The sequence below is a fragment of the Theropithecus gelada genome, chromosome 19, assembly GCF_003255815.1.
Source record: "Theropithecus gelada isolate Dixy chromosome 19, Tgel_1.0, whole genome shotgun sequence".
In the NCBI taxonomy this organism is placed as follows: domain Eukaryota; kingdom Metazoa; phylum Chordata; class Mammalia; order Primates; family Cercopithecidae; genus Theropithecus; species Theropithecus gelada.
This window is the reverse complement of record NC_037687.1, coordinates 17,009,026-17,021,476: the sequence shown is the minus strand read 5'-3', so window position 1 is coordinate 17,021,476 and position 12,451 is coordinate 17,009,026. Positions and strand designations below refer to the sequence as shown.

The 12,451-nt window shown below is 52.9% G+C and overlaps 2 protein-coding genes across 3 annotated transcripts in view; one reads left to right on the top strand and one right to left on the bottom strand.

Moving 5' to 3' along the window:
• Window positions 1-4,090, bottom strand: part of MVB12A (multivesicular body subunit 12A) — a 32,803-nt gene extending 28,713 nt beyond the window's left edge. The window contains exons 1-2 of the mRNA XM_025368767.1: window positions 4,006-4,090; window positions 3,880-3,974 (exon numbers count right to left, since the gene is read on the bottom strand). The gene's annotated coding sequence lies outside the window, so the exon portion shown is untranslated. The remainder of the gene's footprint in view (window positions 1-3,879; window positions 3,975-4,005) is intronic.
• A 401-nt stretch (window positions 4,091-4,491) lies between these two features.
• BST2 (bone marrow stromal cell antigen 2) lies at window positions 4,492-7,145 on the top strand. Of its 2 annotated transcripts, none has more exons than XM_025368599.1 (5): window positions 4,492-4,896; window positions 5,708-5,774; window positions 5,956-6,016; window positions 6,325-6,459; window positions 6,757-7,145. In XM_025368599.1, exons 1-4 carry the CDS (start codon window positions 4,603-4,605, stop codon window positions 6,449-6,451), a joined length of 549 nt encoding a protein of 182 aa, XP_025224384.1. In that variant the 5' UTR covers window positions 4,492-4,602; the 3' UTR covers window positions 6,452-6,459; window positions 6,757-7,145. The 2 variants fall into 2 exon arrangements, with proteins under 2 accessions (XP_025224384.1, XP_025224383.1); XM_025368598.1 differs by having other exon boundaries at window positions 6,325-6,466.
• The last annotated feature ends 5,306 nt before the right edge of the window (window positions 7,146-12,451 follow it).

Below are 12,451 nucleotides of genomic sequence, written 5' to 3'. Positions count from 1 at the left end.
GTCTCTACAGAAAATACAAAAATTAGCTGGACGTGGTTGCGGGTGCCTGTAATCCCAGCTACTCAGGAGACTGAGGCAGCGGGATTGCTTGACCCCAGGAGGCGGAGGTCAGGTTGCAGTGAGAAGAGATCATGCCAATGCACCCCAGCCTGTGCGACTCCATCTCAAAGAGGAAAAAAAAAAAAAAAAAAAGAGCTGGGCGCGGTGGCTCAATCCTGTAATCCCAACTTGGGAGGCCGAGGCGGGCGGATCACCTGAGGTCAGGAGTTTGAGACCAGCCTGACCAACATGGAGAAACCTAAACCTCTCTACTAAAAATACAAAATTAGCTGGACATGGTGGCGCATGCCTGTAATCCCAGCTACTCAGGAGGCTGAGGCAGGAGAATTGCTTGAACCCAGGAGGTGGAGGTCACGGTGAGCCAAGATTGCATCATTGCTCTCCAGCCTGGGTAACAAGAGTTAAACTCCGTCTCAAAAAAAAAAAAAGTAATGGCAGAGGCTAGGGGCGGTGGCTCATGCCTGTAATCCCAGCACTTTGGGAGGCCAAGTCGGGCGGATCACTTGAGGTCAGGAATTCGAGACCAGCCTGGCCAAAATGGCGAAACCCCGTCTCTACTAAAAATACAAAAAGTAGCCGGGCATGGTGGCAGGCATCTGTAGTCCCAGTTACTCAGGAGGCCAAGGCAGGAGAATCGCTTCAACCCAGGAGGCAGAGGTTGCAGTGAACCGAGATCGCACCACTGCACTCCAGCCTGGGCGACAGAGGAAGTTTCCCTCTCAAAAAAAAAAAAAAAGTAATGGCAGAAACCACAATTACTTTGGCACCAACCAATATATATAAATATATTATATATTTTAAAATGTAAAATAAAATATAGGCTGGGCGCAGTGGCTCACGCCTGTAATCCCAGCACTTTGGGAGGCCGAGGTGGGCAGATCACCTGAGGTCAGGAGTTCGAGACCAGCCTGGCCAACATGGCAAAACCCTGTCTCTACTAAAAGTACAAAAATAAACCAGGTATGGTGGCAGGCGCCTGTAATCCCAGCTACTCGGGAGGCTGAGGCAGGAGAATCGCTTGAACCCGGGAGGCAGAGGTTGCAGTGAGTCAAGATCGTGCCACTGCACTCCAGCCTGGGCATCCGTCTCAAAAACAAATTAATTAAATAAAATAAATATGTATGTACTAAATATATATATGTATTTTTAAGTAGAGATAGGGTCTCGCTATGTTGAGCAGGCTGGTCTCGAACTCCTGACCTCAAGCAATCCTCCCATCTTGGCCTCCCAAAGTACTAGGATTGCAGGCATGAGCCACTGCACCTATCCCGTCATTTGCAATTTTTTTTTTTTTTTTTTTTTTTTTTTGAGACAGCGTCTCGCTCTGTCGCCCAGGCTGGAGTGCAGTGGCCAGATCTCAGCTCACTGTAAGCTCCGCCTCCCGGGTTTACGCCATTCTCCTGCCTCAGCCTCCTGAGTAGCTGGGACTGCAGGCGCCCGCCACCTCGCCCGGCTAGGTTTTTTTTTTTTTTGTATTTTTTAGTAGAGACGGGGTTTCACGGGGTTAGCCAGGATGGTCTCGATCTCCTGACCTCGTGATCCGCCCGCCTCGGCCTCCCAAAGTGCTGGGATTACAGGCTTGAGCCACCACGCCCGGCCGTCATTTGCAATTTTAAAGGGAAGAGCAACAAACTTTCAGTTTGCAGGGCTGGGACTGTTTGCAGCTGCAAAATTTAGAGAGGACATCAATCTTTTATTATCTACATTTTACAGCTGGGGAAAACAATGCTAAGAGAGGAAATTCATTTGCCCAGGGGCGCACCACCCCAGTCTCCAATGTGCATTCATGCAATTGTGATTTCCGACCTGGTCCCAAACTGACCCTAAAGTTTGCAGGCCAGAACGCTGTTGCTCAAATAAGTCAGCTTAGTCAAATAAATCAGGCAAAGGTCGTGTCTTTTCACCTGGAGTCCTGGCCAGGCTGGTAGGTCCCTCCTCCTGGGACAAGTTCACCCTCAGACTTTTCAGCAAGATCATCTCCCACAGCTTGTTAATTGGTTCTTGGTTCTAAGTGTTTTTTTGTTTTTTTTGTTTGTTTGTTTAAGAGATGGGGTCCCACTTTATCACCCAGGCTTGAGTGCAGTGGCACAATCATAGCTCACTGCAGCCTCAAACTCCTGGGCTCAAGTGATCCTCCTGCCCCAGCCTCCCGAGTAGCTGGGACCACACGCACATACCATGATGCCTGGCTCTAAGTGGCTTTAATGGGGTCCTTCTAAGGGATGTTGGAGTGAGGGCCTGGGGGGAGTTCCCCAGGCCTTCTGGGAGGCCTGGGCTCTGGCCTTGACCTCACCTGCTGTCTGGTCTTGCTGAAGACAGAAAAACGTGGAAATGGCAGACCTGACAGAATCTGGGCTGTGGTCAGGATGTGGCTGAAGAAACCACAAGAAAAACACTCAGTCCCCTTTCAGCCGTCATGCCCAGCAGTTGGGCGCCGATAACAGGGCTGATTTCCTATAGGAAGCCCTGGCTCTCTTGGCCACATGGACAGCAGGTCGGTGTAGCCTGAGTGCTCCCCCAGCCCCGGTGTCCAACAACCCCAGCACCCACCCCATCCCAGGCTTCTTCCAGGGATGTCTCCGAGGACCGTGGGGTTTAGCACATCCCAAATAGAGCCAACTATCTTTCCTCAAAGAAAAATCCCCACTAGGCCAGGCACAGTGGCTCACGCCTGTAATCCCAGCACTTTGGGAGGCAGAGGAGGGCAGATCACTTGAGCTCAGGAGTTCGAGACCAGCCTGGTTAACATGGTGAAACCCCGTCTCTACTACAAATACAAAAAAACTAGCCAGGCGTGGCCAGGCGTGGTGGCTCATGCCTGTAATCCCAGCACTTTGGGAGGCCGAGGCGAGTGGATCATCTGAGGTCAGGAGTTCGAGACCAGCCTGACCAACATGGAGAAACCTAAACCTCTCTACTAAAAATACAAAATTGAGGCCGGGCGCGGTGGCTCAAGCCTGTAATCCCAGCACTTTGGGAGGCCGAGACGGGCGGATCACGAGGTCAGGAGATCGAGACCATCCTGGCTAACACGGTGAAACCCCGTCTCTATTAAGAAATACAAAAAACTAGCCGGGCGAGGTGGCGGGTGCCTGTAGTCCCAGCTACTCGGGAGGCTGAGGCAGGAGAATGGCGTGAACCTGGGAGGCGGAGCTTGCAGTGAGCTGAGATCAGGCCACTGCACTCCAGCCTGGGCGACAGAGCAAGACTCCGTCTCAAAAAAAAAAAAAAAAAAATACAAAATTAGCTGGGCATGGTGGCACATGCCTGTAATCCCAGCTATTCAGGAAGGCTGAAGCAGGAGAATCGCTTGAACCCGGGAGGCAGAAGTTGCGGTGAGCCAAGATCGAGCCACTGCACTGTAAGCCTGGCCAACAAAAGCAAAACTCAGTCTCAAAAAATAAAATAAAATAAAATTAGCCGGGCGTGGTTGCCCACACCTGTAGTCCCAGCTACTGGCAAGGCTGAGGTGGGCAAATCAGTTGAATCTGGGAGGTAGAGGCTGCAGTAAGCCGAGATCGCGCCACTGTACTCTGCACTCCAGCCTGGGCGACAGAGCAAGACTCTGTCTCAAAAAAAAAAAAAAGGAAAAGAAAAAGGAAAGGAAAGAAAAGAAAGATCCTCGCTATATGTCCATGTTCAAGCATTATCTTCCCATCCATCTGCCCTGAGCCACAGGCCTGGCAGGTGGCATGCGCATCCATTGAGCACCTACTGGATACCAAAGCACTTTACTGGCATCTTCTCCCTGGCCACTCCTGGAGAGGCTGGCCCTGTTATTCCCCTTTACAGATGAAGAAACAGGCTCAGAGAGTTTACTTGGTATCCTGGAGTCCCAGGAGCACTTTTTCTGAAAGTTGAAGCCTGTTTCCTGCGGGTGCCAGGACAGAGTCCAACACTGTTTGTTGACTGGGGTATCCTCTCACCTGGGCTGTGTGTGCCTATCCAGTCCCCGTTTTCAGCTGGCTCCAGTCTCACCTGCTGCTCACACACCTTCCATGGCTCCCATAGTCCCCTCGGTGGGGACAGGGGCACTGGATGAAGCCCTGCTAGTCACCACAGAGACACCTGAACACAAAACAAGTCCCTAGGGTCAGATCCAGGCCCCGCCCTCACTCAACTGTGCAATCTCAGTTTCCCCAGGTGGAGACTGGACCAACAATGATGGCCTCTGCCTCTTCAGGTCATGGTACAGATGAATACCATGGCCTAGGCACTCAGTAACACACAGCAGAAGCACAGGGACTTAAGATGGAGTCTCCCAGGCAGCCACAGTTGGCTGGCACCCAGTTGGGAAGGGCCCGAGGCCTTTTAAAGCAGGGTTGAAAAAAAGCCCACCTCCTTTCTGGGAAACTGAAACTGAAAGCTCTAATTAATCCTCTGCCTGTAGGTGCCTCATGCAAGAGCTGCCGGTCAGAGCACTTCCTGGAACTTGCTATTGGTCAGGACGGCTCCTATGCTAATAGAGGGTGGCCCATAGAAGATTCCAGTACCCTCCCCTAACTTCAGGCCAGACTCCCTTCAGCTAGAGGGGAGATCTGGATGGCACCTATTTTGTATGACTATTGCAAAATGTCTATGGATGACATTTGGAAGGAAGACGGGGACAAGCGCTGTAAACTGGTGGTAGGAATTCTGGGGCTCCTGGTCATAGTGCTTCTGGGGGTGCCCCTGATTTTCTTCATCATCAAGGCCAACAGCGAGGCCTGCCAGGATGGCCTCCGGGCAGTGATGGAGTGTCGCAATGTCACCTATCTCCTGCAACAAGAGCTGGCCGAGGCCCAGCGGGGCTTTCGGGATGCAGAGGCCCAGGCTGTCACCTGCAACCAGACTGTGGTAAGCACCTCAACTCCTTTGGATGGCCTAGTACTAGGGGGTAGGGAGGACAATAATCTCTCCCCAGAAATCTGACACAGGGTGGGTCTCCAGGGAGATGCAAGGGAGGTCCCAAAACTGTTCCTGGGACCCCACATCAAGGGACCTAGGTTCCCCTACCAGAGTATGGGGGCCTCTAACCCAGTCCAGGACACTGGTGTAGGGGCAGGGTGTTAAAACTCTCCAGAGCCCCCAAATCAGGGACCTCAGTATTCCCCCCCGGGACTTAGGTGAGTTGATAAATTCTTTCCAGGGCACTGGTGTCAGGAGCCTTGAAGCTCCTAGTGGGCACCAGTCCTGGGGGAGTAGAAACCCCTATTCAGGGCTGAAGGGGGACCTCACCAGACCCTGAAAAAGGGGGCTTTTGAAATTTTCACTTCATCACTAAGAAACTGAAATATTCACCTGGGTCCTGATATGGGGGATCTTGAAACTCTTGCTGAGCATGTCACTTGGGCTGGGAAATCCCACTGCGTTCTGGATTTGGTAGGGCCCTCTAACTTTTCTTGAGCCATAGACCAGGCAATCTGGAAACGTCTACTAAAGTGTGGTTATCGACAGCCTCCAACTTGCTATGTGGGGGGGTCTCAAAACTCCCATTTTCAGGACCCACATGCTTATGGGTGGCCCTGGGAGAGTATGTGGTTGTGGCTGTTCTTTAAGGTTGGAGAACATGGTGCAGAGAGGGTTGGAAGAAAACCTGAAAGGGTTTGCATTTAAGGGCAGCAGCCAAACTCCCCAGGCCAGAACCCCAGATTCTGACTCTTCTTAGATGGCCCTAATGGCTTCCCTGGATGCAGAGAAGGCCCAAGGACGAAAGAAAGTGGAGGAGCTTGAGGGTGAGAAACAGAGAAGGGAGAGGGCTGGGGAGGGGTGACTCAGCTACGGAAGAGGGGGTGGGGGCAGGGAGACCAGGGCTGGAGGTTGGGGGAAGGGGGAGGTCCTGTCCCAGAGTGGGGCCGGGCCCCAGCATGGCCACGTGCTGCCCCGCCCCCTGATTCTGTCCTCCCGCCCCACCAGGGGAGATCACTACATTGAACCACAAGCTTCAGGACGCGTCTGCGGAGGTGGAGCGACTGAGGTCAGAGATAACCTTCCCCGCTACCCTCCACCCGCCACACTCCTCTCACCCCCACGTCCCTACCCCGAGACCCAGAATCTCTCCTTTGCTCCCAAAATCCCCATTGCCCCAAGGGGTAAGGTTTGAGTCCCACAAAAGGACAACTTAGCCCCTAGGGTCACAGAGCCATGGGTGGCCCCGGTCCATTCCCTCCCCAGTGACTTGGATTGGGGCGGTGCGGGGGGAACTCCCGGGGGCGATGGGCTTACAGGGAGGGCGGCAGGAGCCAGGACGAGCAGATGCCTGATTTGCCCCCATTTGCACCGCAGAAGAGAAAACCACGTCTTAAACGCGAGAATCGCGGACACTGACTCCGCCAGCTCCCAAGACTCCAGCTGCGCGGCAGAGCCCCCGCTCCTGATTCTGCTGCTGGGCTTGAGCGCTCTGCTGCTGTGAGATCCCAGGTAGCTGGTCAGTGAGGAGGGGGCGGCCCCGGGAGGGAGAAGAAAGCTGGGGAAGGGGGTCGGGGAAGCAGGGACTCCGAAGTCTGGAGAGAGGGGCTGCAGGGGGAGGGACTGGGTGCAGAGGAGAGGGGCCTTGGGGAAGGAGGGAGAATCCAGTGAGAAGGGCGCCCTGGAGCGGGGGTGGGGCTTATAGCAGTATGGGGCGGGGCTATGAATGGGGGCGGGTCTATCGATGGAGGGGAGGGGCCAGTGTCTGCTGCCTCCAGTCTGCCCTGAGTCCCTCTTCTGGTCCTTTAGGCGTATTTTGGAAGATCCGGTTCCTGCTCGACTTTTCGCCTGGACATGCCCTTGATCTCATCGGTTCTGAGCGGGTCATGGGGCAGCACGGTTAGCGGGGAGGGCACGGGGTAGCCAGAGAAGGGTCTCTGGAGCAGGTCTTGAGGGGCCATGGGGCAACCCTGGGTGTGGGGACACAGTCGGGTTGACCCAGGAGTCTCCCTCCAGAACTAGGCAGGGAATGAGTCCCCCTTCTTGTTTCCCGTCCTGAGATTGGGCATGGGGTGCGGTGGGGAGGCACGTGCTGCCTGTTGTTACGGGTGTTTTATTTTTTTGCGGGGGGGTGTGCTTTTTCTGGGGTCTTTGAGCTCCAAAAAATAAACACTTCCTTTGAGGGGGAGCACACCTTACTCTCGAGTTCCTGAAGTGTCATTGTGTTAGTCCCTAAGCGTCGGGGCCGCCCCTGCCGGTGAGAGTGGACTCCCCGTTGATGACAACACCTCCCTTCCCTGCTCCAGGACGTTTTCAGGAGCCCACGGAGTTCGGGGAGGCACCACCCCGGTTCCTCCCAGCCCTCGTCTCTGCTGGGATCAACGTAAGGACTGTGCACCCTCATCGGGGCTCACCGTTTCTCAGATGTTTTTTTCTTTTTTTTTTTGAGACGGAGTCTCGCTCTGTCGCCCAGGCTGGAGTGCAGTGGCCCGGCTAGTTTTTTGTATTTTTAGTAGAGACGGGGTTTCACCGTGTTCGCCAGGATGGTCTCGATCTCCTGACCTCGTGATCCGCCCGTCTCGGCCTCCCAAAGTGCTGGGATTACAGGCTTGAGCCACCGCGCCCGGCCTCCCAGATGTTTTTTTCTCATCTCCTCCCTAGAGCCTCTCCTGATTCCTGGAGATCCAGTGAGGAAACTGAGGCTGTAACTGAGAGTAACCTCGCCTTGCTTCCCCTCCGGCCTGCGGAAAATGCTGGGCTGGGATTTAAACTGGGATCTGTACGCACACAGGCCATGCATTGTCAGAATGTGTCCCTCTCCTTCATCCCCCAAACTTTCTCTCTCTTTTTTTTTTTTTTGAGACAGAGTGTCACTCTTGTTGCCCAGGCTGGAGTGCAGTGGTGCAATCTCAGCTCACTGCAACCTCCACCCCCCGGGTTCAAGCGATTCTCCTGCCTCAGCTTTACCAGTAGCTGGGATTACAGGCACGCGCCACCATGCCCGGCTAATTTTGTATTTTTAGTAGAGATGGGGTTTCTCTATGTTGCTCAGGCTAGTCTCGAACTCCCGACCTCAGGTGATCTGCCCACCTCGACCTCCCAAAGTGCTGGGATTACAGCTGTGAGCCACCACCCACAGCCCTTTTTTTCTTTTCCTTCTTTCTTTTTCTTTTTCTTTTTTGAGACAGAGTTTCGCTCTGTCACCCAGACTGCAGTAGAGTGGCACGATCTTGGCTCACTGCCAACTCCGTCTTCTGAGTTCAAGTGATTCTCTTGCCTCAGCCTCCTGTGTAGCTGGGATTACAGTACTACACCACCACACCTGGCTAATTATTGTATTTTTAGTGGAGATGGAGGTTTCATTATGTTGGCCAGGCTGGCCTCAAACTCCTGACCTCATGGGATCTACCCACCTTGGGCTCCTAAAGTGCTGGAATTACAGGCATGAGCCATCACGCCTGGCCCGATTCCCCAAACTCTTACTTATTGTGCAGTACCCAGCTCTGGGAACCTCTCCCCCAGAGGGTCTCTGTGCTTCTTCACAGTTGAGGGCTGCAATCCCGACAGACCCTTCACCCACCTTCTTGGATACTCGAAGACCTCTTAGTCCCTTCCTTATCTGTTATCTTACTTCCTCCAAGTTCTCTCCGAATCCCGGCCATTGTCTCTGCAACTGCAACTCCTGTTTGTGGTAATGGGACCAGGAGCCTTTTGTCCCAGATTTCTGTACTGTCCTAAGGTCCCACAGTCCCCGGCCCAGATGGTCAGTGGGATTAAAAAAAAAAAAAAACTCTCTGGCCAGGCACAGTGGCTCACGCCTGTAATCTCAGCACTTTGGGAGGCCGAGGTGGGTGGATCACTTGAGCTCAGTTCAAGACCAGCCTGGTCAACATGGTGAAACCCCATCTCTATTAAAAATACAAAAAAAAAAAAAAAAAAAGGCCGGGCGTTGGGGTTCATGCCTGTAATCCCAGCACTTTGGGAGGCCGAGGTCGGTGGATCACAAGGTCAGGAGATCCAGACCATCCTGGCTAACACGGTGAAACCCCGTCTTTACTAAAAATACAAAAAAATTAGCTGGGAGTGGTGGCACACACCTGTAGTCTCAGTTACTCGGGAGACTGAGGCACGAGAATCATTTGAACCTAGGAGGTGGATGTTGCAGTGAGCCGAGATCACGCCACTGCACTCTTGCCTGGGTGATAGAGCGAGACTCCATCTCAAAAAAAAAAAAAATTAACTGTGAGTGGTGTCTCGTGCCTATCGTCCCAGTTACATAGGAGGCTGAGGCAGGAGAATCGCTTGAACCCAGGAGGTGGAGGTTGCAGTGAGCTGAGATCACGCCACTGCACTCCAGCCTGGGCGACAGAGCAAGAGTCTGTCTCAAAAAATAAAATAAAATAAAACCAGGCCTCCACCTCCATGGTTCCTACTGCTCTCCCAAGGAAGGGTCCCCAAATACCTCCCCTGCTACAGACCCCCCTGGCCCTCTTGCCCCCTCACTTCCTCTTGCTCACCACCTCCACCTTTCCTGATCCCAAGTTCCTTTTTGCCTCAAGGCCTTTGCCCAAGCTCTGCCTGCTTCCTAGAGCACCCGTTCCTCACTCCCAAGGTCTAGGGCAGGCTCTCAGCCTCAGCAGCATTGGTAGTTTGGGCTGAATGGTTCTCTGGGTGGGGACCATCCTGTGCATTGTAGGATTTTTGTTTTTGTTTTTGGTTGAGTTTTGTTTTGTTTTGTTTTGAGAGTTTTGTTTTGTTTTGTTTTGTTTTGAGTCTCGCTCTGTCACCCAGGCTGGAGTGCAATGGTGCGATCTCAGCTCACTGCAAGCTCCGCCTCCCGGGTTTACGCCATTCTCCTGCCTCAGCCTCCAGAGTAGCTGGGACTACAGGTGCCCGCCACCTCACCCGGCTAGTTTTTTGTATTTTTAAGTAGAGACAGGGTTTCACCGTGTTAGCCAGTATGGTCTCCATCTCCTGACCTCGTGGTCTGCCCGTCTCGGCCTCCCGAAGTGCTGGGATTACAGGCTTGAGCCACCGCGCCTGGCCTTTTTTTTTTTTTTTTGAGATGGAGTCTCGCTCTGTCTCCCAGGCTGGAGTGCAGTGGCGCGATCTTGGCTCACTGCAACCTCCGCCTCCCGGGTTCAAGCGATTCTCCTACCTCGGCCTCCCGAGTAGCTGGGATTACAGGCACCTGCCATCGTGTCCGGCTAATTTTTGTATTTTTAGTAGAGATGGTGTTTCACCATGTTGGTCAGGCTGGTGTTGAACTCCTGACCTGAAGAAATCCACCCGCCTCAGCCTCCCAAAGTGCTGGAATTACAGGCGTGAGCCATGGCGCCCAGCTGCATTGTAGGATGTTAAAGGGCATCCCTGGCCCCCACCCACAGATGCAAGTAACACCCTCCCAAGTTGTGACAATTAAAAATGTTTCCAGGCTGGGCATGGTGGCTCATGCCTGTAGTCACAGCTACTTGGGAGGCTGAGGCAGGAGGATCGCTTGAGCCTGGGATGTCAAGGCTGCAGTGAGCCGAGATGACACAACTACACTCCAGCCTGGGCAGCAGAGCCAGACTCTGTCTCAAAAGGAAAAAAAGAAAAAGTCTCTAGATGTTGCTAAGTGTCCCCAGGAGCAGGGCGGGCCCTCACTTCTGTGGCCCTGGCTTGCAGAAAAGCTAAAGCCGCTTTGCAACTACTAAGCTATTTCATCCCCACCAACAGCCCCGGTGAGGCCTAGGGTAATTAGTGGACTTTTTCGGGGTTTTTTGTCTTTTTTTGTGGTTTGTTTGGGGTTTTTTGTTTTGTTTTGTTTTGTTTGAGATATGGAGTCTTGCTCTGTTGCCCAGGCTGGAGTGCAATGGTGTGATCTCGGTTCATTGCAACCTCCACCTCCCAGGTTCAAGTGATTTCTCCTGCCTCAGCCTCCCAAGTAGCTGGGATTACAGGCACACATCACCACACCCAACTAATTTTTATATTTTTTAGTAGCGAATGGGTTTCACCATGCTAGCCAGACTGGTCTCGAACTCCAGACCTCAGATGATCCGCCCGCCTCAGCCTCCCAAAGTGCTGGAATTATAGGCGTGTGCCATCGCACTGGCCAATGTTTGTATTTTTAGTAGAGATGGGGTTTCACCATGTTGGCCAGACTGGTCACAAACTCCTGACCTCAGGTGATCCACCCGCCTCGGCCTCCCAAAGTACTTGGGTTACAGTCATGAACCACCATGCCAAGCCTGGTTAAAAGATTTTTTTCCAGGTCAAAGTGTGAGGGCAGAGTCTATCCAGGGCCACAGGGACACTGAAGAATGAGGATGAGTGACTCCCATGCAGGGAAAAGTGTGGATCACTTGTTTTTTATTTGAAAAGGAGTCTTGCTCTTGTCACCCAGGCTGGAGTGCAATGGCACGATCTCAACTCACTGCAACCTCTGCCTCTCAGGTTCAAGCGATTCTCCTGTCTCAGTCTCCTGAGTAGCTGGGATTATAGGCGCCCACCACCACGCCTGGCTGATTTTTGTATTTTTGGTAGAGACAGGGTTTCGACATGTTGGTCAGGCTGGCCTTGTGATCCTGGCCTCGTGATCCGCCTGCCTAGGCCTCCCAAAGTGCTGGGATTACAGGCGTGAGCCACCTCTCCTCAAGGCCTGGATGGGTTATAAAGCCACAAACAGAGGTGCTGAACAGAAATACATTTCCCATACAAAGGCTAGCATACAGATACGAGATTAGATTGGCTACTATTGACTATGTCCTAAGGGGGTTGCTTAAACATTCTATTGTAAAGAGGTGACAGTCACAAGAGTCTCTATCTCCAACAACATTTAGTCTAGGCTTGAATGAAGACTAGGAAGTCTAGTTAATGTGGAATATCTCCCCACAAAGAAAGGTCAGGGGCTGGGCATGGGGTGGCTCCGTGGCTCCCAGTGGTGGTAATCCCAGCATTTAGGGAGGCCGAGATGGGGGCATCGCTGGAGGCCCAGGTGGGGCATTGCTTGAGCCCTGGAGGTCAAGGCTGCAGTGAGCCGTGATGGCGCCACTGCACTCCGGCCTGGGTGACAGAGTGAGATCAGGTCTCAAAAAAAAAAAAAAAAAGAAAGAAAAGAAAAAAGAAAGAGGCTGGGTGCAGTGGCTCACCTCTGTAATCCCAGCACTTTGGGAGGCTGAGGTGGGCAGATCACTTGAGGCCAGGAGTTTGAGACCAGCCTGGCCAACATAGTGAAACCCCATCTCTACTAAAAATACAGAAGTTAGCTAGGTGTGGTTGCAGGTGCCTGTAATCCCAGCTACTTGGGAGGCTGAGGCAGGAGAATCTCTTTTTTTTTTTTTTTTTTTTGAGACAGAGTCTCGCTTAGTCGCCCAGGCTGGAGTGCAGTGGCGCGATCTCAGCTCACTGCAAGCTCCGCCTCCCGGGTTCACGCCATTCTCCTGCCTCAGCCTCCCGAGTAGCTGGGACTACAGGCGCCCGCCGCTTCACCCGGCTAATTTTTTGCATTTTTAGTAGAGAC